This window comes from Hordeum vulgare, chromosome 7H, assembly GCF_904849725.1.
Source record: "Hordeum vulgare subsp. vulgare chromosome 7H, MorexV3_pseudomolecules_assembly, whole genome shotgun sequence".
Classification (NCBI taxonomy): domain Eukaryota; kingdom Viridiplantae; phylum Streptophyta; class Magnoliopsida; order Poales; family Poaceae; genus Hordeum; species Hordeum vulgare.
The window spans coordinates 8,160,795-8,187,017 of NC_058524.1; the positions used below are offsets into that span (position 1 = coordinate 8,160,795).

The following is a 26,223-nucleotide window of genomic DNA, read 5'->3' on the forward strand; positions in this document are numbered from 1 at the left end:
CTTTGATAGATCGGCTTATGGTCACTTAGTTTCAGAGATTAGGAGATTTCTTTTGGATAGGGAGGTTTTTCCTCTTAAAGTTAGTAGGGAACAAAATAGAGTTGCTCATTGTTTAGCAAACTTTGGTAGATGTGAAGATAGTACTGCTTGTTGGTTGGGTAGACCGCCTCCATGCATCACCATGCTGATTGCTGAAGATTATAATTCTATACCTATGGAATAAAATCACCCTGTCCTGCGCAAAAAAATGATTTTATAAAAATAATAAAATACGAACAAATTCAGATATGTACGTATTTATGTCCAAATATAATAAAAGCTTATCTTAGCACTGAGGAAACCGCTTACAGATTGTTTGTTAGTAGGAAAATTGCCGTGTGACACTGATGGCTTTTGGGGACACGAAGAAGGTGAGGCAGGTCGTGTCAAGGCTCAGGAGACGCCCAGGTTGACCAACTGGAGAAGGTAGACAATGAGAATCAACACGTCATCGAACCTCTCGATGTACATCATTGTTTGAATTTCATTGTAGATGTGTTGGCCCGTCACCACCGATGACTTTACAGGAGAATCGGACGCATCAAACCAATAAAATTTTAGGCAGGTACACGAGATTATTAGAGCATTTTTCAACGCTGAAATAACATTTTAACGCGCGCGGTCGTATGGTAGCTTTGACAAAAGCTACAAACTTTAGCATGTGGTTGTAGCGCTTACCGAATGCGTTAAAATACAACGCGCGGGTCCAGAACAAACAGATTTTGCACTCAAACATAGAACAAAAAGTTCAAACATATTTAAAATAAAATCAATAATAAATAGTTCAACGGCAAACATTCAAATTCATAACAAGCAAGTTAATACAATGCTAAAATAAAAACACATAATCCTAGACTACTCCTCGTCTTCCTCGGTGTAATGTGCGTTTTTTTTTTCCAAAGTTTTGAGATATGGATATACGAATAATTACCTAAGGAGAAGTGTTCGAAAACCAAGCACATCGACCAGGCGGCGTTGGACGTGTGCGAGGCACGCTGCCTGGCACCTCCCATTTCCACACTTTGCGTTAAGTGGGTACTTATGCCTTGGCCCCCTACCTCTATATAAAGAGATGATGAGTAATCATTGTAAAAGAGATCAATTATAAATAAAAATAGTCTCCTCCCTACTTTTATGTGTTCATCTACTTTTGCGTATTCGACTTGATGAGGACATCAACATCATTGTTACACCCACAACCCCAGCTGATATACATACTAGACCAGTTACTGGAGCTCGTGCACGCCAATTGAATTACCAGGTACTTTGATATTTTGGAAATCCTTCTAATGTTTCTAAACATATGACGTTGCCTAAGTTAGATACTTTTGTTGTACTTATGAATGAAGGACCTAGCATGGACGAGAAGGATATCCGTTGGAGCGGGATCAAGCATGGAGTAGAAAGTGCACGCGCGGGTAAGAACAATGAAGCTTTCGTTGGTGATTTTCGCACTTTGAAGCCACCATAAGGAGAGCATGAAGGCTTGAACGAAATATTCAAGATGTCACTTCATAAATTTAGTCCATAGGCTATTATAGGTGTTGCGCCACATTATTTTTGGGGCAGGCCCATGTAATTTTGAAATACCACATTATAGGCTATTTTTAGAGTTCGTATGTGTGGGAAAACTGAGTTAGGGTCGGTTTCGGACCCCTCCTCCAAGGGGTCACAAAATCCCTCCTCTTCTTCCCCATATAAACAGCCCTTAGGGCGCCGTTTAGACTTGGGTTTTGTTTAGATTACCAATTCGCCATAGCTGCAACTTCACGTTCTTCGTTTGTATTCCATGACCAGACAAAGGCGTCACAGAACTCCACCTTCATCAATATAGCTTTCCTCTTATATTCGCAATATCTAGATTGCAATCTTAGTTTCTTGCTTGTTCTTCGTTTGCATGCAGGGACAAACCCTCGTGGTCAGGTTGATCGTGCTCCAGCATGGACAATAACTTCTCGGAGTTGGTTTAGCGATTGCTAAGGTGCGACGTACTCACACATTCGTAGTCGGATCGTCAGAGTCTACTCCACCAAAACGATAACCACCATCTCATCAAAAGACAGGGACAACTTTGCCTCTATCAAGTGGTATCATATTTTCAGGTTGCTCGGAGAGATTTTATCAGTTTTTCATAGTTAGATCGCCTCTGTTGTTCATATCTATAGTCCACGGAAAAGCAAAAAAAATAGGGTTAGATCATCACATCCGAACCAATATGAGCCTTTGCGTAGTCTTTTCAGTATTTTGCTTTGTTGAATTTACAGTTACATCGTCGTGTCGAGTTGCTGATCTTAGTGTCTAGTCCTTTAGAGTTTCGAGTTCTGTTCACAGGTTGTCACGCCGCCACCGCGCCATCTTTTATCACTACCATATACCACCACCACGCTACCATCATCGCTGCTGCCATATACCACCACCGCGCCATCATTATCCTTGTTGTCATATACAACCACCACATATCCACCAACAATCCTAGTCTGAGTCCTTTCCGTCTTAGGTTAATTTCGCCATAATGGGGTAGCCATATTGATCCTCACAAAACCTAATATAATGATTTTCTTGCTAGCATCACTTTGGGAGAAAGTAGAAATATTACACAGGCTACCTTGGGGAGCATTCACTTTCCTGCCATACATTATCTTGCTCTCTTCATAGGTAGATGTATTAACGGTAAACATGAGCATAGCCACCTTTGCGTACGTGACCTTAGTATTCTTAAGAGTGTGGTCATGGGTGATATACGATATAACTTGGGAGCTATTATTGCTAGGAGGCTACATAAAAATGCTAAGGACAACGATTTCTTTGGTGGAATTTATGCCACCCATGTAGCTAATTATCTTGGGATGCCTATAAGGGAGAATGATATTGAGTTACCAGTTGCTTTTCTTGATTATGAGGCTATGGTGCGCTACCAGTTTCTTAAGAGAAATGAACAACTCCTCCTATACCGACCAGTTTTTGATAGACACCATGTTGTCCATATTAACCTTCCTGCTCCTGCCTTCTTTAACTTTCAGGAAAAACGGAGGTACTTTATAACCAGAGAGGAGGTAGACGAGTACGAGAGAGAGGCGAAATCCGCTCACCTCTACGCTGAAGCCATTCAGGCAGCAGCCGCCGCAAGCCAGTACAACCCCAACTACGACTTTGGATATTATCTAGGCTAGCCATGGCCTTAGACCAACTTAGGTCAAAAGTCTAAGTTTGGGGGAGTACATATTTCTCATCGACATTGCATTCATGTTCACACACTCACTCGAGTTGTCGGTGTTCATACTTTTTCATTGTACCATCCATGGTAGTTTATTTCTTCTTTTTGTTTTCTTCTTGTGTGTTTCATTAACCTTGAGAAAATCCAAAAAAATAGTTCAAGCTTTACCTTCAAGTTTGTTTGGTTGTAGTGTTAAAAGAAGACCCAAAAAGATTTTTCGTTCATCTTTTGCTTGTTGGGGGCTTTCCCTTGTAAATAGTTTTTCTTTCTTCTTTGGGTCATAAGGAGAAGACCACGATGACATGCTGAGTGGCTCTCATATGCATTATCGTTTATCTATCACAGAGCTCATATTACCACGTATTCTCCTTTGAGCATTGCTCGCAGATTTCAGTTTAGTCATCCTCTTCTTATAAAAGGGCACTAGTGAGGCTTTACTGTTGAGTCATCCTCTTCTTATAAAAGGGCACCAGTTAGAGAGCACCCCAGTCATTTGTATGCTTTGTTATTAATTGATATTAAGTATGAGTATGACTGGATCTCCTTTACCATGAATTACAATGTTTAGTCAGTCCTTGTTTCTCGGAGGCACTCTGTATTTATGTTTTACGGTCTCAGAAAGGGCTAGCAAGATACCAATTTATCATATTGTATTATTGTTGTTTTGATAAAATTATTGTTATCCGAGACTTATTATTATTGTTTGTTAGTTGATTATGCCATTGATATAAGAAAATATGGGACCTGAATATTATTGTGAATGTGGTTAGTCTATAATCTTAGCTGAAGATCTGAACATCAGTTAGACATATTTACAACAACAAGATTAAGAAGAGTTTGTAAAGTTTTTATTTATCACTTTCAGTTTATCAACTGAATTGTTTAAGGACAAGCAAAGGTTTAAGCTTGGGGGAGTTGAGACGTATCTATTTTTCCAAACTCTCTTGCCCTTGTTTTGGACTATAATTTGCATAATTTGAATGGAACTAACCCGGACTGACGCTGTTTTCAGCAAAATTGTGTTGGTGTTATTTTTGTGCAGAAATAAAAGTTACCGGATTGACCTGAAAATTTACGGAGAATATTTTTTGAATTAATAAAAAATACTGGAGAAAAAATCAACCGGAGAAAGGGCCACCACGTGGCCACAAGCCTGCAGGGGCGCGTCCCCTGGCTTGTGGGGCCTTGTGACTTCTCCGACCTCGTTTCCACTTCTATATATTCCTATTCGGGGAGAAAAAAATCAGAGAGAAGAGTTCATCGCGTTTTACGATACGGAGCCGCCGCCACCTCGTGTTCTTTTTCGGGAGGGCAAATATGTAGTCTGATTTGGGCTCCGGAGAGGGGAAATGGACGCCGTCGTCATCACCAACCATCCTTCACCACCAATTTCATGATGCTCTCCGCCGTTCGTGAGTAATTTCATCGTAGGCTTGCTGGACGGTGATGGGTTGGATGAGATCTATCATGTAATCGAGTTAGTTTTTGATAGGATTTCATCCTTAGTATCCACTATGTTCTGGGATTGACTTTGCTATGCTTAATGCTTGTCACTAGGTCACGAGTGCCATGAATATATATGTGTTGGATGTCGGCGATAGGAAAGAGACACTATTTTGTCAAAAACACTCTTGAGGCTGGAACGGCTAGAGATGCCGTAAAAGGGGAGCATCGAACACAGGAGGAGGGAACACGTAGAATTCTCGACGTGTCTCAAGTCTGAATTCCGTGGACGAGTGAAGTCTGAAATAAACCCTGAGATTGTAAAGACCAACGCAAATGAACCCTCATCTTTAAATCCCGGAAGTCGGTACCCTCACCTTTCTGATCCCGATCATTTATAACCTTGGGGGCGTATCCAAACACCGGGATTTCTACGTGGCTCAAGAAAGTCCCGGATTAGGGTGAGTCGGCACCTGCAGATGGGTCCCACTAAATCAAACCTGGCCGTGCTACTGTTCGTGGCTGCCGTGAAACAGAATAGCTCCGGCACGCTGCATCAGGATTGTGCAATTCGATGCTCGCCAACGTCCGAGGCCTCGCGACGGAAGTTGCTCATGGACGTGATCTTCGAACTAGTGGGCACGCGGCGCGGATAGTACGGTTCCCGTCGTCAGCGCATCCACCGTACATGTCGCTGCTCCTGCTGCGGATCCACTACCTCCACCCGATCAGCGTTGCGGGACACGGCCGTGCGGATCGTAGCAGCATGGCTGACGAGCTACGAGCTGCCACTGGAGCCGGGTGTGGTGCAGTGCATGATAGATGCGGATGCGCGAACGTGAAGCATGGGTGGCGCTAAGCCCAGCTGGTCGTGCTCGCCTGGGCGTTCTGGCTGGAGCGACGGTGGCACAATCCTTCCATCACCATCGTCGTTCATGTGCCATACATCGTTTTCGTATGGTTCCTTCACATGGGTAGTGCAAACGGCGTAACAGTACCCGACGAAGCTGGAAAAGAGATCCTATGGGGTCAGCTCTATGGTGATGGTGTCATTTTCTAAAAAGTGTGGCAGTTAGATTAAAAATTGGTCAGAGTAATCCCAGTCTTTCGATGCCACGTCATCGAATCCACTCCTAAAAAGTCGAAGGTTTATTTAGACCGGGGTCAGAGAGGTCAGGGTACCAACTTCTAGGATTTAAAGATGAAGGTTCATTTATGTCCATCTTTAGGCCCTGTTTGGTTCGAAATAAGTCACCAACTTATAAGTTGAAAAGTGCAAAAAGTGACTTATTTTTGCCAAACAGACCTAACTTATAAGTCACCCCAACTTATAAGTCATAAGTTGCTTCACCCCAACTTAAAACTTATAAGTCATCCACTTTTACATGAAAATGTGATTTATAAGTTAGATGACAACCAAACAGGCGTGACTGGTTTCAAGTCACGTGGTGACTTAGGGCATGTACAACAATGTACAATCAGCTATCTAGAAGGGGTTACAGCTAGGATTTTAGATGACGTGGGGAGAGAAATTGAGGAGAGAGAAAGGGCCCGTCGGTATAATTAACGACGGTCTGCAGCGCTTGAAAATCTCTGGTTAAGGACAACCTTTCTAGCGTTGCATCGAGCGTGTCTGTAAAAAACGGCAACCGCCCCTTCTGTAGAGTAAGAGCTGTGGGGTCAGCCGGAGGTGGATGGGATTTAACTTAATAGACTAATTAACATATTTACTAATTTTAGGTTGTTACAGATGGCAAGAAAGGACGATCTATTGTATGAGATGATTTAACACTGTCTACAGATGATATGGACGATCGTTACAGACAATAGGTGTCTAAACCGATGTACTTGCCCTTATTGAAACCAAACAGGGGTTTAAGTCAGACTTTACTCTTCCGTGGACAGTAGATACGGTGGCTCTTTTACTGGTGACGCCGCGCTGACGCCATCGCAGCCGCCGCGCAGAGGCCAAGCGGGACCCGCCTCCGCCTCCGCCCCCGTCAGCACTTTGGTTCCCACTCACCAGACGCCTCTGAAGCCTGAACCCACCCACCCACCCTCCACCAACCCACCCACCCGCGGCGGCCTGGTGCGTGCGTTCCCCGGGCCCACCAGTCGGCCAACGGCGACGAAGGAACGGAACGATGCCACGCCATTTAACCAACGGAGGCGAGGGGTAGGTGGCCGCTCTCCTCCCGCATCGCAAACCAACGCTTGTCCACCTTCCTCCCTCCCTTCCTTCCTTCCTTCCTTGTTCCTCGACCCGCGCGGCGCAGGCAGATCCCATCCAAGGCAGGCAGGCAGGTGAGTCGTCTCTTCCCCCGCGCTCCCGAATCTCCTTCGCCTCCCCCCTCTCGTCCGTCCGCCGATCTCCGTCGCGGCCCGGGCGCGGGTTCCGCCGGGCCGGGCGGAGGAATCGAGGATCGTATAGCTACCAAAGGCACAGATCCAGCCCGGGCCGACCACCCAATCCCCACCTCTCGCGATTAGGGTTTCCGCCGCCGCCGCCCGTCTCGCCCGCCGGCCGCTCCTCCTCACCCCCTCCCCAGCGAAGCTCCGGCCGCCGCCGCCGACATGTACGGCCACCGCGGGTAAGCCCCTCCCTCACGCCTCGACTCGCCTCGGTACGGGCCGGTCTCCGATTGGGCTGCCTAGACTGTTCAGGCTGCTAGTTTACTGGTTGATTGATTTCGACCTAGTGGTCCGTTCCGGTTGCACGGTTAGCCTCCCTGTTTTGGGATTTGGAAGGATCTCTAGTTTGTTTGTGATTCGAGTTTTGTCTGCGAATCTGCGCGGCGGTAACCTGCCCAAGGTCAATTCGAATCCTTAGCCCAATCCATTTGGGTTGAGAACGAATTATTACTAGTATTTTTACTAGCCGTGTTTGGTGATGTACAAACTCGGTCCTAAGTTACGCCTTATACATCGTGGTTGTGGTCTCAGTGTGTAATCCCGCATGGTAATTCTGATGCATAAAACTTGGTTTGGTGTATGGAATTGGCAACCTGTAAGTTGTTAGTTTACTTGCGGATCTGGACATAGCTAGTTACGTTAGTTCGGGCCGCCGAGTTAGGTACTACTCCTACTACTTTTGGGCGGCGGGCGGCGGCCGGCGGCTGAAGCTGGACAGTGGCTGGCTCAGATCCATGGGTGGGATGGGATGGGGACGGAATGGGAGGGAGCAGTCTGGTTGACCGACTCGCGAATCCCGGTGGTTGCGTCTGATCGATGCTGAGACCAGCCTACTGTCTTGGCCTCATGGGCCGTCGCTGGTTTACCCGGACTACACATCAATGTTTCAGTTACCGTCGGTTCGCTCGCTCAATCACTCGCACGGGCGGTGCTTTTCGATTCAACTCTGATTTCCTACTCGACTGTGTTGCCGCAGACCATCAAAGATGAAGCTCTAGTTAGTTTAGTTGTGGATTCGAATTCCGCATGCCTGCCCTGCTGCATATGTCCTGCCAACATAGCATCCAGTACTGAATGCATCTGTGACCTCACATTCAGTTATCCACTGGCCACTCGCTGGATAAGTTTTCTGTTCGCCACAAACAATTACTTGGTATAATGCAGATGCATGATAATTTGGTTTGTTAGACAGTCTGTTAACATTTTCTACTGAGATATGCTTGAATATATTATATCTAACTAACTCTGTGTTTGGTGCATCTCCTTTTCAGGTACGGGATGGCTCTCACCAGAATTGGTCTTGCTGGCCTCGCCGTCATGGGGCAGAACCTTGCCCTCAACATTGCAGAGAAAGGCTTCCCCATCTCTGTCTACAACAGGACGACATCCAAGGTCGACGAGACCGTCCAGCGTGCCAAGCTAGAAGGAAACCTTCCTCTCTACGGTTTCCATGACCCTGCATCCTTCGTCAACTCCATTCAGAAGCCACGTGTCGTCATCATGCTTGTCAAGGCCGGTGCTCCGGTTGACCAGACCATCGCCACGCTCGCAGCACACCTGGAGCAGGGCGACTGCATCGTTGACGGAGGAAACGAGTGGTATGAGAACACAGAAAGGAGGGAGAAGGCGATGGAGGAGCGTGGACTCCTCTACCTCGGTATGGGTGTTTCTGGAGGAGAGGAGGGTGCCCGCCATGGCCCGTCCATGATGCCTGGAGGCTCGTTGGAGGCGTACCAGTACATTGAAGACATTCTTCTCAAGGTGTCTGCTCAGGTCCCTGACAGCGGCCCGTGCGTCACATACATTGGGAAGGGCGGCTCTGGAAACTTTGTGAAGATGGTTCACAATGGTATTGAGTACGGTGACATGCAGCTGATCGCTGAGGCGTATGACGTCCTCAAGTCGGTTGGTAAGCTCACAAACGGTGAGCTGCAGCAGGTTTTCGCCGAGTGGAACAAGGGTGAGCTCCTCAGTTTCTTGGTTGAGATCACAGCTGATATATTCAGCATCAAGGATGACCAGGGTGAAGGTTACTTGGTCGACAAGGTCCTGGACAAGACAGGGATGAAGGGAACCGGGAAGTGGACGGTGCAGCAGGCCGCTGAGCTCTCCGTGGCTGCTCCTACCATTGAGGCGTCCTTGGATTCCAGGTTCCTCAGCGGGCTGAAGGACGAGAGGGTGGCTGCTTCCAAGATCTTCCAGGGTGACTACAGCAGCGGCGAAACTGTCGACAAGGCACAGCTGATTGAGGATGTGAGGAAGGCCCTGTACGCCTCCAAGATCTGCAGCTACGCCCAGGGCATGAACATCATCAAGGCCAAGAGCACGGAGAAGGGGTGGGGCCTCAACCTCGGCGAGCTGGCCAGGATCTGGAAGGGCGGGTGCATCATCCGTGCCAGCTTCCTCGACCGCATCAAGAAGGCCTACGACAGGAATGGTGAGCTCGCCAACCTCCTCATCGACCCCGAGTTCGCGCAGGAGATCATGGACAGGCAAGCCGCGTGGAGGAGGGTCGTCTGCCTCGCCATCAACAACGGCGTCAGCACCCCCGGCATGTCCGCGAGTCTGGCCTACTTCGACTCCTACCGGAGGGACAGGCTTCCTGCCAACCTCGTCCAGGCCCAGAGGGACTACTTCGGGGCGCACACCTACGAGAGGGTCGACATGCCCGGCTCCTTCCACACCGAGTGGTACAAGATCGCCAACTCGAAGATCTAAGCTGCTGCTGCCGCTGGTCTACCGAGAGACGGCCCGTCAGGTTTCGTCTTGTTGGTATCCTTTGCCGCTGCCAGTCATGAGTCCTTTTCCTGCAGGGGAGCAACTGCCGTTTAATTTTTACTATTCGAGTATAATGAGTCCTGTATTTATTTTCTACAAGGAGATCACATATTCTCTCCAGTCCCTCCACTACTTCCATGTGATTGATCAAACCCTGGAGGGAAGACAGTAATTGTTGCTCGTCGAATCTCCCCCGGCGATTATTCTGAATTAGTTTGAATAAAATGTGTTTTCACCTACCCGTCTTTTTTTACCCGTGTTTGATTTGATTTGATGGGCAATGATCCTACTTTCCCAAGACCGCTTTTATATGTAGAACCACTGCCTGTTGTTTGCATGATGTGCCATAAAATTCTGACAAAATCATGTTGCTGCTATCTCTGTTTGGAAGACGAGCCATGTTTGCCTACCATGTACTAGTACCTGTAAACTTTTATCATCACAAGTAAACTTCAAGAGGGAGTATCAGGATTATTGGTTGAGAGCAGCACTTTGCATGTGTACATACGCTGATGTATCAAGCAGGGCTGGTCTTTCGGGGGGCCGGGGTGAAACTTTAACCCGGGCCCTATAATATAAATACCAATAATAATAATCGATGTATGTATATATATAATGTTACCAAGAAACACTTAAATTAAAATGTTCCGAAACGGTCCCATATAAGATAACTTACCAATACTACCTTAATAAAAAAAAACTAATATTTTTTTGAATACATACTTGGATGACCTAAATGTGATAAATTTAAAAAAGAAATTGATTAATCCAAAACTAGTGTGGAGTTACAAAGGTACTAGACATACTCAATTAAATCTTACTGATTATCAAGTTTAACTCATAAAGAACGAACCTCTGATATATACTTATCCCTAAAAATATCCAACCAATCCTTTATCAATGACTCTATGTAAACATTTAAAATTCAAATATTTACTGATAAACATTTAAATCAATCCACAAAATATTTTCAAATGAAATAATGTACACATACAATGCTGAAAAAATGGCACCAAAAGTTGAACGGTGAAATATATGCATCATAGGAAGGTCAATTACTTACTTTAGCCATATACATATAGGTACGTCGGATGGGTCAGATCCTTGTTGGTGATCGCCTTTTTTTTATGAGGGACTTCTAGGTGATCCCTGACTGAGCCCTCAGTCATGACTCAACGTAGACTGGCGTGTGTGTGTCAATGCATGTCTGCTCGACGATGAGGTCATGAGGAGATATGAACAGTCACCTGGAGTGGAGATCGGAGAGCGGCGCCTGTCAAACCGCAACCGGCAATCAAACAGGATTAGGGCATGATGGCGAATTGGCGATCGTCACGAAGAGATGAACTCGCGATATAAACTGAGATGTAAATTAGGAAACCGAAAAAAAGATCTGTGCGCACATGGCTACAACTACGAGATAACGGACGAGGAGTCATGGAACGACCTGACGGCATTAAATGAGCCGATGCGTGCCCCGCTCAGGGCCAATGTGTAGCTTCAACAGGCTGGCCGGGCCGGCATAGCTGTGTGTATGGGTTGCCTACTTACCTAGGTGCCCCCCGCGCCCTCCCTCAGGGCCGGCCCTGGTATCAAGGCAGTGTAGAGATATACTCCCTTCGTTTCTAAATATAAGTCCTTTTAGAAATTTCAACATAGGCTACATACGAAGCAAAATGAGTGAATCTATACTCTAAAATATGCCTACATACATCCGTATGTAGTCTTTATTGAAATCTCTAGAAAGAGTTATATTTAGAAACGGAGGGAGTATATGCTAATGTACCATGTTCGCAAGTTATGATCCTGAGTCGATTCCATGTCCTCCGTTTGAATGTTCTCATATGCTGCTGAATTGTTTGAACATTCTGAACTTCTAAATTGTCCAAATGTACATTAACCAGTAAAAAAAAAGTACAATGATGCGTCTCTGGTTATCTACAGGTACTGCTGGTTTTGCCTAGCGGTGTCACCGCCCTCAATCAATGTAGCATACATGCAATGTAATCAATGGTGCTCCTGAAATCCAGTTCCTGTAGATTTGAACCAACCAACTCAAGTCAGATACAGCCGATTCAGTCCAGTTTGTTGCTGAAGCATAACAACCCTGCCTTTTCAAATAATCTTAGCGTATACAGTAAGATTCAAGAAATTAGCTCCAGTGATCTACATACAAAGCAAGAGAAGCTTAATTGGTGGCAGGAACTCCCAGGAGATGGTACATGTCTGAGAATACATAAGAAGGTTCTAGCTAGAACGCATGTATATGTCTTGGAACAAAAGGTCCTGGTGGCTGGTTGCAGAGCCGTGGTACATGCTATCCTGCATTCCTGCTGTTGCGGAGTGAGATGGAAGCTGGGAGGAAAAGAGGGCCAGATCTGTAAACATCACATGAAGAAACCAGCAGGCACATCCATGTACTCCTCCCAATCACTTTCCCTCTCCTCTTCATCGGTAAACATGTAATATTCATATACTCTACGGAGATGGATTTGAAGAGTGTGACGGTTGGGATGCAAGGCGATGGCTTTTTCAACGGAAGCCTCCACACCCTCCACCTCGCCAGGAGTTGCATCAGAGCAATCGGTCTCCACCTGGAGGTGCTCGAGGCTTGAAAGGTGCTCGATGCCCATGTCAGCACCATCTCTAACACGATATGCGTTCCAGGAAACATGGAGCCGTCGGAGTGCTGGCATAGCACCTGCTGCAAATTCTATCCCAGTTGCTTCGCCTAGGCTAATACTGTAGTGGAACACCTCTAGCAGCTTGAATCCATTAGTGCTTACAGTGATGACACCGGCCGACTTTGATACCACTAGCTGGAGACAAGCCAGAGAAGGCATACCCATGAGAATATGGAGGTCCTCCTCGTCAAATAGTTTGACTTGTATCTGTAATTTGAGGATGTTGGTTAGGGATGCCATTCCCTTGGGAACCCTTTTCATGCCATACTCTAGTTTAACATCTTGGAGGTGCGGAAAGGTGCAGCGTGGATCTGTGAACAAATAATTTCCCATATCTCCATCGGTATGAAGGTATCGAAGGTTGCATTTGCCCAACTCCTTTAGAGATGACCCCAGTCTTTCTCTATAGCATCTTAAATCACGCTGGTCCTGAAGCCAAATGCATAACCTGCTCATAGAAATCTTTCTCAATTTTGTTAGATGCCCAAGCTCTTCCAAAAATTTCTCAGGGTTGTCAACTTTACAGATATCTGACACTTCCTCCAGGGCTCGCATGTTCTGAATTATATCTGCAGAAAACACAAGGCTGCAGTCAACGAACAGCCGCACCAGGTTTTGCAGCTGGGTAATTGTTGGTGGCAGTTTTGTAATTGAAGTGCCCCGCAAATCAAGAGTCTCTAATTTTTGCAGCTTTCCAATATCTTCAGGAAGCTCCGTTATCCTTTTTCTATGAATTCTCAAATACTTTAGTTGATAGAAACTTCCTATATTTCTTATATGCTCGTTTTCCCACGACCAATAACCATCACATAAATCAAACACACGCAAAGACTGGAAGTCCACAAGCGGGGGCATCTCCTTTGTTTCTCCAAACACATTCAATGAGCGAACATGTAACTTGCTTCTTGTGATGGCTTGGATTGCCCCATTCTGTTCAAGCCCCCTAGGTTGCAGAGAGAGTCGACGAATCTTGGTTGGCAAAGTATTGCAGACGCCATTTAGAACAGTGGCAAAATTCTCTTCATCTGACAGAGATATCATAAGGTCAAGTACCATGTCATGAACCCGGCAATATTGTTCGAAACCATAATCTTCAACATCAACATCAACTAGCTGGATCATGCTTCTATTGACAAGTTCATTAAAATAACTCTCTGCTTCTTCATTCAAATTTCCCCGTTTTGTAGTGATGAATCCTTCAGCTACCCATTTCAATTTCAGTCCTTCACACGGGATAAACGAGTCCTCTGGATATATACATAAGTACAACAAACAAGTCTTCAAGTGATGTGGAAGATCCCAATAACTAAGTAACAGTATGTGTGTCATATCTTTCCATGGTCATCACTCTCATATGAAAGACCAGTGCCAATGGATTCTTGGAGCCTCTCCCATTCATCAGGGTTTTGAGGTTTACTGGCTAGCAAACTCGCAATGGTAATTATAGCCAGTGGCAGACCACCACATTTTCTTAAGATCCTAGCTGAAACCTTTTCAAGCTGAGGAGGGCAGGAGTTGTCGGAGTGGAAAATTCTTTTAAAGAACAATCTTTGGGAATCAACAACATTCAGATGTGGCATCTGATAGAGCTGATCACCAGAGTTAGAACAACATGACTTAGCCACCTTGGTAATGCGTGTAGTAGCAATTATTCTGCTACCATTATAATTGTCGGGAAAAGCTGCTTTAACAAATTTCCAATCTTGTTCTTTCCATACATCATCAATAACAAGCAAGTACCTGAACACAATGTTACACTATTAATCAAGCTAATTAACACAATCTTGCACTATTAATCTGCACTAGACCTACATTTATCTTTGCAAACTGACAACCGGATGCGCTTGGACAAAAAGAACATATCATCAAATGCTAATCCCATGTATGGGTATAGAAACGATACCTCTTTCTGGTCAAGATACGTTGGATCTGACGGATTAGTTTGTCTTTCTCCCACCGTTCCGCCTGGCATTTACTGAACGCGTCTTCGTCGATTTGAGAAAGGATATCTTTCAATAGCTTCTCAAGATCAAGGGTGCGGGAAACTGACACAGAAGCACGGCACTGGAAGTGCTCTCCAATCTTGCGATAGACTTCCATGGCAAGGGTGGTCTTTCCCAGCCCTCCACCTCCAACAATGGCCACCACCTTGAGCTCCATGGTCTCCTCCGTCAACAAAGAGATAACCTGATCCCTGCGTTCGTCAATGGCCACCAAGCCCTTGGCCACGCCATGGAACGCAGCCAGCCTGGGATCTATCTTCACGGTCCTCGTTGGACTTACAACATAGTTATCGAGATTTAACCTCTGCCGTCGTTCGCACTCCTCCGCAACGCGGGCCTTGAGCTCCTTGATTTGGGTCCCGACGCCATGGCGCACAAACAACGTCTTGAGCCGGCGCGCGGTCCTCTTGGCGAACCCGGGTTGGGCGTCTCCATTGCCGAGGCGGAGCATGAAGCGGTCGATGCACTCTTCCATGTCGTAGCTGAGGTCGCGCATGCTGCTCTTCCAGTCCTTGGCTAGCTTGTCGAGCTCCTCCATGTCGGCGAGTGTGTTCACCAAGATCTGCATCCTGCGGAGCTCACGCTCGAGGAATGTGATGTCCTTGCGCACCCTCTTGAGCAGGGTGTACTCGTCGCTGAGCAACGTGGCGAGCTTGCCGATGACGGAGCCCAACGCTCCCGTCCCGACACCCACGCCCATCATCTCTTTCCGTCCTGCCCCTTGAGAAGAAGCAGACGCCGCTACACAAGCGCCATGGTTGGTGGTGAGCCTGCTTGACTGCTTGAGCAGAGTGTCGGTCAGGTGACTGGTGCAGGCAGGCAGCCACTGCGCCTCCCAAATGGAATTCCTCTAAAGAAAAAGTTGTGTCTGTGCTAACCAAATTCGCTCATATAATAACAGGATAGAAACAGATGGGATTTTTAGGCGTCGGCCCAACCTCTCTGCCCCTTGTCGCGCTTAGGCGGCCTTCATCCGGGGGAGATATTTCCACCAAGGTCGAAGCCGCACCTGGCCGGAAGACGGAGCCTCGCCCCCACCCCGAAGAGCCTCGCAACGAGTAGAAGCTGGACAGCAAGAGCACACACGCTCTGTGAACCGCAGAGCACCGCCGCGTCGCCTGGCCCCCTGGCCTGGGCCGGAGCTTGGGAGGAGGAGGAGAGAAGGGGCCGGCCGGTAGGATGAGCAAAGAGACGGCAGGGAAGATGGATCTCGGTGGTCTGGATCGAGTGGACTTTTGTGGGACTTTGACTGTTTGAGTGGTATAACATGGGAGAGGATAAACCGATAAAAGACGATGCTGACCTGCTTTGCTACATCTATGTAAAATTTCCCAGTGGCTGTTTGGATGGGCGGATATATGGAAAACGCGTTTTCAGCAGGATTTAGCAAAATCAGTTTTGCTACATGTTTTTCTAGCAGGATTTAGCAAAATCAGTTTTGCTACATGTGGTTGGATGATTAAGTGGACAGAGGTATCCTTGGTTCATCGGGGTTCTAAGTCCGGATGCTTGCATTTATTGCTGAATTCATTTCAAGATATCCGGCGATGCCTGTTCAGACAGTGGAAGGAGATGTTTCCGTCCATCACGAGACGCCTTTGATGACCGCGTCAATCTAAATCTCAAGATGATATGCCGGCTCGGTCTCTTCAGGTTTTCATAAAAATAAGGTATGTGTGTGTGTTCATAAGGATGAGTGTATGCGCGTATATATAAGCATCTGAGTTTGTACTATATATGTTAGAAAAACTAATTTACAGAAAAACATGTTTGGGTTTGGAAAGGGTAAAACGGGCTTGTCCATTTCCTTGTTTGGCTAAAAGGATGTCGATTCTGGTGACTCTCGCAATAGAGAGGCGGTCTAGGGTTTCCCCGCCGCCATCATTTACGCCCCCTCCTGTCCCGATCTCATCTGTAGCGGGTGTAGGGGTGACCGCCATGCATCAACGTTGGTTGTTCTCGTTCTTCCCCGTCACAAACTTCTCACTAAAAGCTTGTCGTGTGTACTAGGGCACGTGATCATACACCACTGTTTCCTAGGGTTCTCGTGTCGCCTGTGTTGTTTCAGAAGATGGAGAAGGTGGAGGGGCTGTCGAAGGACCTCATACTTTTGAAGAAAGTAAAGAAAGGATTCAAGATCAGATGGGTTGGATTTCGTAAGGTAGGTGTGGTGGAACCGCAGGCTCTCGCTAAGCTCATGTCGGAGAAACCATCGTTTGTGGAGGCGACGACAAAAACACTTGGCCGGATCTGGTGCCATTTCAAGGGACTAGAGTGCAAAGAAGTGTGTGTGTGTGTGTGTGTGGGGGGGGGGGGGGGGTGATGGTGTCCTGGAGTGGGGGGTGGTGATGGTGTCCTGGACTAGGGGGTACTCACCACGTCGACACCCGACCAGGTGGGTCGGGCCGAGGACCCCCATGGCGGTTCACTAATGAGCCACTTCGGTCAGCCCATGACAATACGAGGAAGATTCTACAAGACTTGGTGAAGAAAAGGACTCATCTCCATCGATGTAGCCGACTAGGACTCTTTTTCTTATCCTAGGCCGTTGGTGCATTATATAAGCCGATGCCAAACTAGCTAGTCGATAGATCATTATGACACATCCATACATACTCATCATCACCCCTAGGTTTAGTCCACCACATCCGATCTCGAGATAGATAAATTCTGTACGTTGCTACACCAATAATACAACAAGAGCAGGACGTAGGGTTTACCTCCATAGGGAGGGCTTGAACCTGGGTAAAACCTCGTGTGTTCCTAATATCCTGTTACCCGTCGACCTGAATTCACAGCTCAGGCCCCTTACCTGAGGTCTGTCGGTTTTAACACCTACATTGGGAGCTCGTTGTTGGATCGCTAAGGATTGATGGCTCGTCTGCAGATTGACAATATTTTTTTTGGACAGTGAATCTGTGGAGGTGGGAGTAATCGTTGAAAGGTGTACTCGCTAACTAGTGATTTCGCCACTCCACGGGCAGTGAGAAGACACAACACGCCCGTTTGGGCCGGCCCATGTCAAGGCGACATGTTTTTAAATTTATTTTTTTATTTTTCTTTTCCACTTACATTTTTTCTACTTTAAATAAATTTGGTTTTCAAATGAGTTCCGAAAAACAAAAAAAAAACAGAATTTTGAAATAATATGTTTAATAAATCATAATATGTTTGTGAGTTTTTAATAAGATGTTTGCTCATTAAGAAAATTCGGAATTTTGAAAATGAATGTTCAGAAAATAAATAAAGTGGTCATGGTCCTTTTAAATGTTTGTGTATTAAAAACTGTTAATTAATTGAACAAAAGTTTACCAATTTAGAAATGTACATGAATGAACAAATGTTCAAAAACTGCTCGTGACTTACAAACGTATTTATTAGTTCATAAAATGTTCGTTAATTAAAAAATGAGCATGCATTTTCAAAAATATTCGTTAAATCAAAACAAATGTTCATTAATTTAAAAAATTGTTACACCTATTTCCAAAAAATGTTCATCGATTCTTGAAATGTTTGCCCATTCAAGATAATTCTTTAAAGAAATGTTCACAATTTTAAAACAATGTTTGTAAATAATATAAACTGTTATTGAATTGAAAAAAGTTCTTGATTTTAGAAGTTGTTAAATTTTTTGTTAAAGTGTTCACGAATTTTAAAAATATTCGTTAGTTCAATTATGTGCACGAGTTTAAAAAAAGTTCTTGATTTCAAAACCTGTTCTTGATTTTACCAAATTTAGAGTGATTGTGTATCTCGATGATGCAGAAAAATGTGATCATGACCATTCCAGATTATGAGTTTTTTTACTCCCGTTGCAACGAAGAAATTTAGTTCCAAGGAAGGATTAAGGAATCTGAGGGACAAGGTTTTCTGAACATCTTTTTCTTGAGATTGTCGAATGATGTAGGAGTAATGCTTTACAAAATTCTTCCTCATATTCCAACTGTTTAATCACCTCGGCCCTGACGATTTTGTATATTGCCAGTGTCTTTCTTTCACTACACTCACGTAAGTGCAACTCTACCAGCGTCGTTGTATTCGTAACCTCAATAATGTGCTCTTTTTTTCTAGAGATGAGGCATCTGCTCTGCCTTAAACCGAGGCCCTTACAAGGTTCAAACCAGGTTAAAGAAAGAAATGAGAGGTAACAAATACAGGCCATCAGGCCATACATGTGACGCGGCACGGTAAGACTAGCAAGAACGGTCATCATGAAGACCAAGGCATGGGCCGTCCACCTCTAACCGGCCCTACACCGCACGCCGGAGTTCAATGCACTTTGCTCGCAACCTTGACGTGAGTCCCTCAACGAGCCTTCTGTCTTGGCGCCTTGCTAGCAGCTTCCACAGCTGCAACAGAGAAACAGTTTCATACAGTAGGTCAGTTGGGCGCGGATGAAAATACCCTCTATCAAAGCTTTATTCCTAGTGGTCCAAAGCGCCCACGCAATAGCCTCAAGTCCAATCCACGCGAGTCATTTCTGTCTCCCTCTTAGGTCTCTCGCGAGACGATAAAAATCCGAAAAACCAGATGGGTTTCAATCATTCCCGGTCACCTCTCTAATCGTGCTCCATACAAATCGCGCGATAATGTACCAAAACAATATATGATCTCTATCCTCACTGGCCCCACACCAGGAGCAGCTTCCATCTCCAGGACCACGGCGTTTCTGAACTTGGTCCCCACTAGTAATCATATTTCGGGCCACTTGCCAAAGAAAGGTCCGAATTTTGGCCAGTAAAGGGGCTTTCCAATTACCAGAAAGGTCGCATTGCGGGGACCCACAAAAGATTTATTTATATAAAGACCCAGTAGTGAATTGGCCGGACGGATCAAGCCGCCAAATCAACTCATCCTGCTCATCAGAAAGGTGCACGTGCTGGAGATGCGAACGAAGCTCATCCCACTCACCCATATCAGGAGGACTAAGGGAGCGTCGAAACCTGGGGTCCCATCGTTCCTGGTGACACACATCCGCCACCCTCCCATTTTGGTTCCCAGCAATGGCACACAGCCGAGGGAATGCCTCCTGAAGGGGACGATCCAGGAGCTAGCGATCCCACCAAAAGGACATAGATCGCCCATTTCGCAATGTGAACTTAGTCCCCAGCCGTAAGAGAGGTTGTACTTTTCGAATGTCCCTCGCAAACTGGGAGAAAGCGATATTGCGTTTGAACTCCACTCCATCCACATCGAGGTATTTCGCCCTAAAAATGTCAAGCCAAAGCCTGCCCTGTCCAGTGAGGGTTTTCCATGCCCATTTGGCCAGCACGAGTTCATAATCTTGGTGTTGATCACCCCCAAGCCTCCCAGCTCCTTTGGTTGGCAAATGTGTTCCCTCCTCACTATGTGGTATTTTTGTTTTTGGTTTTCCTTTGCCAAAAGAATCTGGATCTCACCCTATCCAATTTATCATGAATCCCATCCTGAAGCAAGTAGAATCCCATAATGAACATCAGAATGTTAGTAAGACAATCATTAACTAGAACCAAACGACCTCCCGAAGCAAGGAGCTTTCCTTTCCATGGCTCCACACGCGCCTCAGCCTTATCAACCATCTCCTAGAAATCTATCATGGAGAGAGCCCTCGCAGAAATAGGCATTCCCAACTATTTCATGGGGATGGAACCTAATTCGCAATTCATCAGATGGACCGCGCGGAGCTGCAATTCAAGATCACCTCCAGTCACAAACGCCTCACTTTTATCAAACTTAATTTTGAGGCTTGACACCTCCTCAAAACACATGAGGATAAACTTTAGGTTATAATCTCCCTCTCCGATTTTTTGATGAAAATAAGGGTATCATCAGCGTACTGCAGGTGAGAAATCCCTCCAGGAATAATAGATGATGCCACACCCGAAATGTGCCCAGGCGATTTAGCTTTATCCAGAATATCAGGCAAGGCATCAGCCGACACATTAAATAGCAGCGGAGAAATGGGGTCTCGCTGACGAAAGCCCCTCTTATTTCGAAAATAAGGACCATATGGCCGTTAAGGTTGACAGCCGTTTGGCCCCCACTGACAAGTTGATGCATCCAACTTATCCAAAGGGGAGTCAAAGCCCTTCTGGCGCAACACCTCCTCAAAAAAGTCCCATCTCACTCTATCGTATGCCTTCTCGGAATCAAGTTTCAGGATAAACACCTCTTCCTTATATTGTCGAATCTCGTGCAACACCTCATGCAAGACGACATCTTCGTCCAAGATACTCCTCCCTCTAATAAATGCAGATTGACCCGAGTCGATAATCTTGTGTGCCACCGAGGCAAGCCGTTGAGCGAAGCCTTTAGCCAACAGCCGAAGACTGACATTAGTAAGCGTGAGAGGCCGGAACTGCCGAATGTTGTGTGCACCCTGGACCTTCGGAATAAGAGCAAGAATGCCATAATTTAGCCTTTTCACTATCCATCCCAACGTAAATTCATGGACCATTTCCGCAAATTGGGGGCCTATCATGCTCCAAAATTTCTTGTAAAAAATCATGGGAAAACCGTCCGGCCCCGGGGCCGTGTTCACTCTCATTGTCTTTAAGTTGGTAGTAATCTTCTCAAGCGAGAAAGGTCTGATTAGCGCTGAATTATCCAGTCGAGACACCCTCCCATGGCCAGTCCACATATTCGGCCCCAAAGACATAGCTCCACCTCCAGCTACAGCCAAAAGACCTCTGTAGAAACCATCCACATGGGCCCTAAGGGCAGATTCCTCAGAGTACGTAGTCCCACCCTCGTGGAGGAGAGAAATCATGCACCTCCTCCTTTGGCCATTGGCAACCGCATGGAAGAATTCCGTGCTAGCATCCCCATTCAGCACCCACTTTTGTTGCCCACATTGCTTCCAGTACAAATCTTCGCAAGTCAAAATGAAAATCATCTCATCTTCAAGCTCGTATCTCCGCGCCCATTCCCCTCTAGAGAGGCCATACACATTTGCCTGCATGTCCAGTCCCTTAATTTCTGACAACAAAGCCTCCTTGCGATCCTTAGAGAAACTGCCAAAGTTAGCCCCCCATCCTCTGAGATGATGTCGAGTACGACAGATACAATGCTGCCAGTCATCCATCAAGTCACACAACGGCCCATATCTATGGACCCTACATCCTCTCGCTTTCTCCAAAATATCACACACTCTCTCCACAAATCCAGGCTGGAGCAGCCACTGGCGTTCGAAGAAAAACTGTTTTGAAGGGCGTCTTGTTCCCTCGCCTAAATTCAGAATTAACGGACAATGATCCGACCCCAGACTAGTTTCCGCCACCAGCGAGCAGGAGGGGTATTTAGCCTCCCATTCCATGGAGACAAAAACCCAATCAAGCACACACCTCATCGGGAGATCCTGGTTCTTAGACCAAGTGAAGTGAGCACCCACCCTTGGGAGATCGATAAGTTGGAGGTCCGCTATCCAGTTATTAAAATTGTCCACCAGCCCTTGGTCAAGAATTCTCCTATTGCTCTTATCATCAGCTGATCTAATAAGATTAAAATCACCTCCCACAACAACCGCCAAAGAGGTCCCCTCAATCTTAGCATACAATTCCCTTAGGAAACCGAGGGAACGTGAGTGGTCAGTCGACCCGTACACCACGAGAAGTTCCCATTTGAACTTTTTATTTCTCTAAGTAACTTCCGCCCCAAGAAAGAACTCCTCCCTAGAGAAAGATATTTCCTCAAAGACATCCTTATTCAACCCAGGAGGATCCCACCCGAACGTCCCATAGCCGGAACCCACTCCCAGTGGAATCAATCACTTCCACCAAGAGCATCTACCTTAATTTGAGAAAAGGAAGACCAAATTGTCTCTTGCAACCCCACAAAGTCCATCTTTTGGTTCCAGATATATTCAATCAGTTGGCGACGCCGGTCCCACTGCCCAAACCCTCTCATATTCCATATTAGACCTTTCATTGGGGCACCAAGGGGGATCACCCCCCACCCCTCAACATCACATTCCTCACGGATCGGCGATGCCCCACGGCCACGGCCCCTGCCTCGACCACGGCCAGAAGAAGCCCGGCCCAGGGAGCCTGTCGTCACCCTGGCAGGGTCCTCTGGAACCGAGGCAGCGTCAGCCAGCGCCTCTTCGGCCGCAATGGTGCGAGCCAGACCCCTCTTGGCCAAGGCCTCCACAAGAGCAGCTTGAGCTGCCTCTTGAGCCTGAAAACTCTCGATCACCTCTAAGGGGGGTTTCCCTTCCATCCCCAGCACAATATTGTAGTCACTCGCCACTTTCAAGATACGTGCGTCATTAGCCAACGCAAGCACCTTAAATAAAGACATAGACCGGGTTATGGGTTTAGAGATTATACCTTTAAGGGACTTGTTTGCCTTGAGTTCCATCGCCTTGTCCATCATCATCGACGCCTTAGAAGAGTCCGCCCGCTCGCTGGACCAGGACGCCCGCGGAGGAGAAACAGTAGCAGCAGTCCCCCATGGCAGAACCGGAGGCACGGGCACCTCCCTCATCTCCTCGAAAGCCTCAACGCAATCCTCCACCTCCATCAGGTTTTCAACGAACGCCTCTCCATCAAAACTTGCCGACAGATCAGTCGGCGGAACCCCAATGGCACCCGCCTTGGCACCCAGCGCCGAGAGAAACGCCGCCGAAGAAGCCGAGCGGAGAAGAGGGGACGAGCACGGGGTAGAGGACGCGCTCGGGACCGACGAGAAGGCAGCCGTGATACCACACGGGGTAGAGGACGCGGTGGGGACCGACGAGAAGGCAGCCGTGATACCAAACGGGGTAGAGGACGCGGTCGGGACCGGCGAGAAGGCAGCCGTGATACCACACGGGGTAGAGGACGCGGTCGGGACCGGCGAGAAGGCAGCCGTGATACCACACGGGGTAGAGGACGCGGTCGGGACCGGCGAGAAGGCAGCCGTGATACCACACGGGGTAGAGGACGCGGTCGGGACCGGCGAGAAGGCAGCCGTGATACCAAACGAGGTAGAGGACGCGGTCGGGACCGGCGAGAAGGCAGCCGTGATACCAAACGGGGTAGAGGACGCGGTCGGGACCGGCGAGAAGGCAGCCGTGATACCAAACGGGGTAGAGGACGCGGTCGGGACCGGCGAGAAGGCAGCCGTGATACCACACGGGGTAGAGGACGCGGTCGGGACCGGCGAGAAGGCAGCCGTGATACCACACGGGGTAGAGGACGCGGTCGGGACCGGCGAGAAGGCAGCCGTGATACCACACGGGGTAGAGGACGCGGTCGGGACCGGCGAGAAGGCAGCCGTGATACCAAACGGGGTAGAGGACGCGGTCGGGACCGGCGAGAAGGCAGCCGTGATACCACACGGGGTAGAGGACGCGGTCGGGACCGGCGAGAAGGCAGCCGTGATACCACACGGGGTAGAGGACGCGGTCGGGACCGGCGAGAAGGCAGCCGTGATACCACACGGGGTAGAGGACGCGGTCGGGACCGGCGAGAAGGCAGCCGTGATACCACACGGGGTAGAGGACGCGGTCGGGACCGGCGAGAAGGCAGCCGTGATACCAAACGGGGTAGAGGACGCGGTCGGGACCGGCGAGAAGGCAGCCGTGATACCACACGGGGTAGAGGACGCGGTCGGGACCGGCGAGAAGGCAGCCGTGATACCACACGGGGTAGAGGACGCGGTCGGGACCGGCGAGAAGGCAGCCGTGATACCACACGGGGTAGAGGACGCGGTCGGGACCGGCGAGAAGGCAGCCGTGATACCACACGGGGTAGAGGACGCGGTCGGGACCGGCGAGAAGGCAGCCGTGATACCACACGGGGTAGAGGACGCGGTCGGGACCGGCGAGAAGGCAGCCGTGATACCACACGGGGTAGAGGACGCGGTCGGGACCGGCGAGAAGGCAGCCGTGATACCAAACGGGGTAGAGGACGCGGTCGGGACCGGCGAGAAGGCAGCCGTGATACCACACGGGGTAGAGGACGCGGTCGGGACCGGCGAGAAGGCAGCCGTGATACCACACGGGGTAGAGGACGCGGTCGGGACCGGCGAGAAGGCAGCCGTGATACCACACGGGGTAGAGGACGCGGTCGGGACCGGCGAGAAGGCACCCGTGATACCAAACGGGGTAGAGGACGCGGTCGGGACCGGCGAGAAGGCACCCGTGATACCAAACGGGGTAGAGGACGCGGTCGGGACCGGCGAGAAGGCACCCGTGATACCACACGCGGTAGAGGACGCGGTCGGGACCGGCGAGAAGGCACCTACCACACGCGGTAGAGGACGCGGTCGGGACCGGCGAGAAGGCAGCCGTGATACCACACGGGGTAGAGGACGCGGTCGGGACCGGCGAGAAGGCAGCCGTGATACCACACGGGGTAGAGGACGCGGTCGGGACCGGCGAGAAGGCAGCCGTGATACCACACGGGGTAGAGGACGCGGTCGGGACCGGCGAGAAGGCACCCGTGATACCACACGGGGTAGAGGACGCGGTCGGGACCGGCGAGAAGGCAGCCGTGATACCACACGGGGTAGAGGACGCGGTCGGGACCGGCGAGAAGGCAGCCGTGATACCAAACGGGGTAGAGGACGCGGTCGGGACCGGCGAGAAGGCAGCCGTGATACCACACGGGGTAGAGGACGCGGTCGGGACCGGCGAGAAGGCAGCCGTGATACCACACGGGGTAGAGGACGCGGTCGGGACCGGCGAGAAGGCAGCCGTGATACCACACGGGGTAGAGGACGAGGTCGGGACCGGCGAGAAGGCAGCCGTGATACCAAACGGGGTAGAGGACGCGGTCGGGACCGGCGAGAAGGCAGCCGTGATACCAAACGGGGTAGAGGACGCGGTCGGGACCGGCGAGAAGGCAGCCGTGATACCACACGGGGTAGAGGACGCGGTGGGGACCGGCGAGAAGGCAGCCGTGATACCAAACGGGGTAGAGGACGCGGTCGGGACCGGCGAGAAGGCAGCCGTGATACCACACGGGGTAGACGACGCGGTCGGGACCGGCGAGAAGGCAGCCGTGATACCAAACGGGGTAGAGGACGCGGTCGGGACCGGCGAGAAGGCAGCCGTGATACCAAACGGGGTAGAGGACGCGGTCGGGACCGGCGAGAAGGCAGCCGTGATACCAAACGGGGTAGAGGACGCGGTCGGGACCGGCGAGAAGGCAGCCGTGATACCACACGGGGTAGAGGACGCGGTCGGGACCGGCGAGAAGGCAGCCGTGATACCACACGGGGTAGAGGACGCGGTCGGGACCGGCGAGAAGGCAGCCGTGATACCACACGGGGTAGAGGACGCGGTCGGGACCGGCGAGAAGGCAGCCGTGATACCAAACGGGGTAGAGGACGCGGTCGGGACCGGCGAGAAGGCAGCCGTGATACCAAACGGGGTAGAGGACGCGGTCGGGACCGGCGAGAAGGCAGCCGTGATACCACACGGGGTAGAGGACGCGGTCGGGACCGGCGAGAAGGCAGCCGTGATACCACACGGGGTAGAGGACGCGGTCGGGACCGGCGAGAAGGCAGCCGTGATACCACACGGGGTAGAGGACGCGGTCGGGACCGGCGAGAAGGCAGCCGTGATACCACACGGGGTAGAGGACGCGGTCGGGACCGGCGAGAAGGCAGCCGTGATACCAAACGGGGTAGAGGACGCGGTCGGGACCGGCGAGAAGGCAGCCGTGATACCAAACGGGGTAGAGGA

The 26,223-nt window shown here is 49.0% G+C and overlaps 1 protein-coding gene and 1 pseudogene across 3 annotated transcripts; one reads left to right on the forward strand and one right to left on the reverse strand.

Annotated features, from left to right (window-relative positions):
* Positions 1 to 6,878: 6,878 nt before the first annotated feature.
* Positions 6,879 to 10,125, forward strand: LOC123407300 (6-phosphogluconate dehydrogenase, decarboxylating 1). Of its 3 annotated transcripts, none has more exons than XM_045100403.1 (2): positions 6,879 to 7,001; positions 8,377 to 10,125. In XM_045100403.1, the coding sequence occupies exon 2, from the start codon at positions 8,387 to 8,389 to the stop codon at positions 9,824 to 9,826; it is 1,440 nt and encodes a 479-aa protein (XP_044956338.1). In that variant the 5' UTR covers positions 6,879 to 7,001; positions 8,377 to 8,386; the 3' UTR covers positions 9,827 to 10,125. The 3 variants fall into 3 exon arrangements, with proteins under 3 accessions (XP_044956338.1, XP_044956339.1, XP_044956340.1); XM_045100404.1 differs by having other exon boundaries at positions 6,879 to 7,000; positions 8,380 to 10,125; XM_045100405.1 differs by lacking the exon at positions 6,879 to 7,001 and adding an exon at positions 7,247 to 7,262.
* Positions 10,126 to 11,711: 1,586 nt separating this feature from the next.
* LOC123407299 lies at positions 11,712 to 15,276 on the reverse strand (annotated as a pseudogene).
* Between the last annotated feature and the right edge of the window lie 10,947 nt (positions 15,277 to 26,223).

Coding starts and splice junctions, on each gene's coding strand:
- LOC123407300 (XM_045100403.1), top strand. CDS start 8,387: ATGGCTCTCACCAGAATTGGTCTTGCTGGCCTCGCCGTCATGGGGCAG.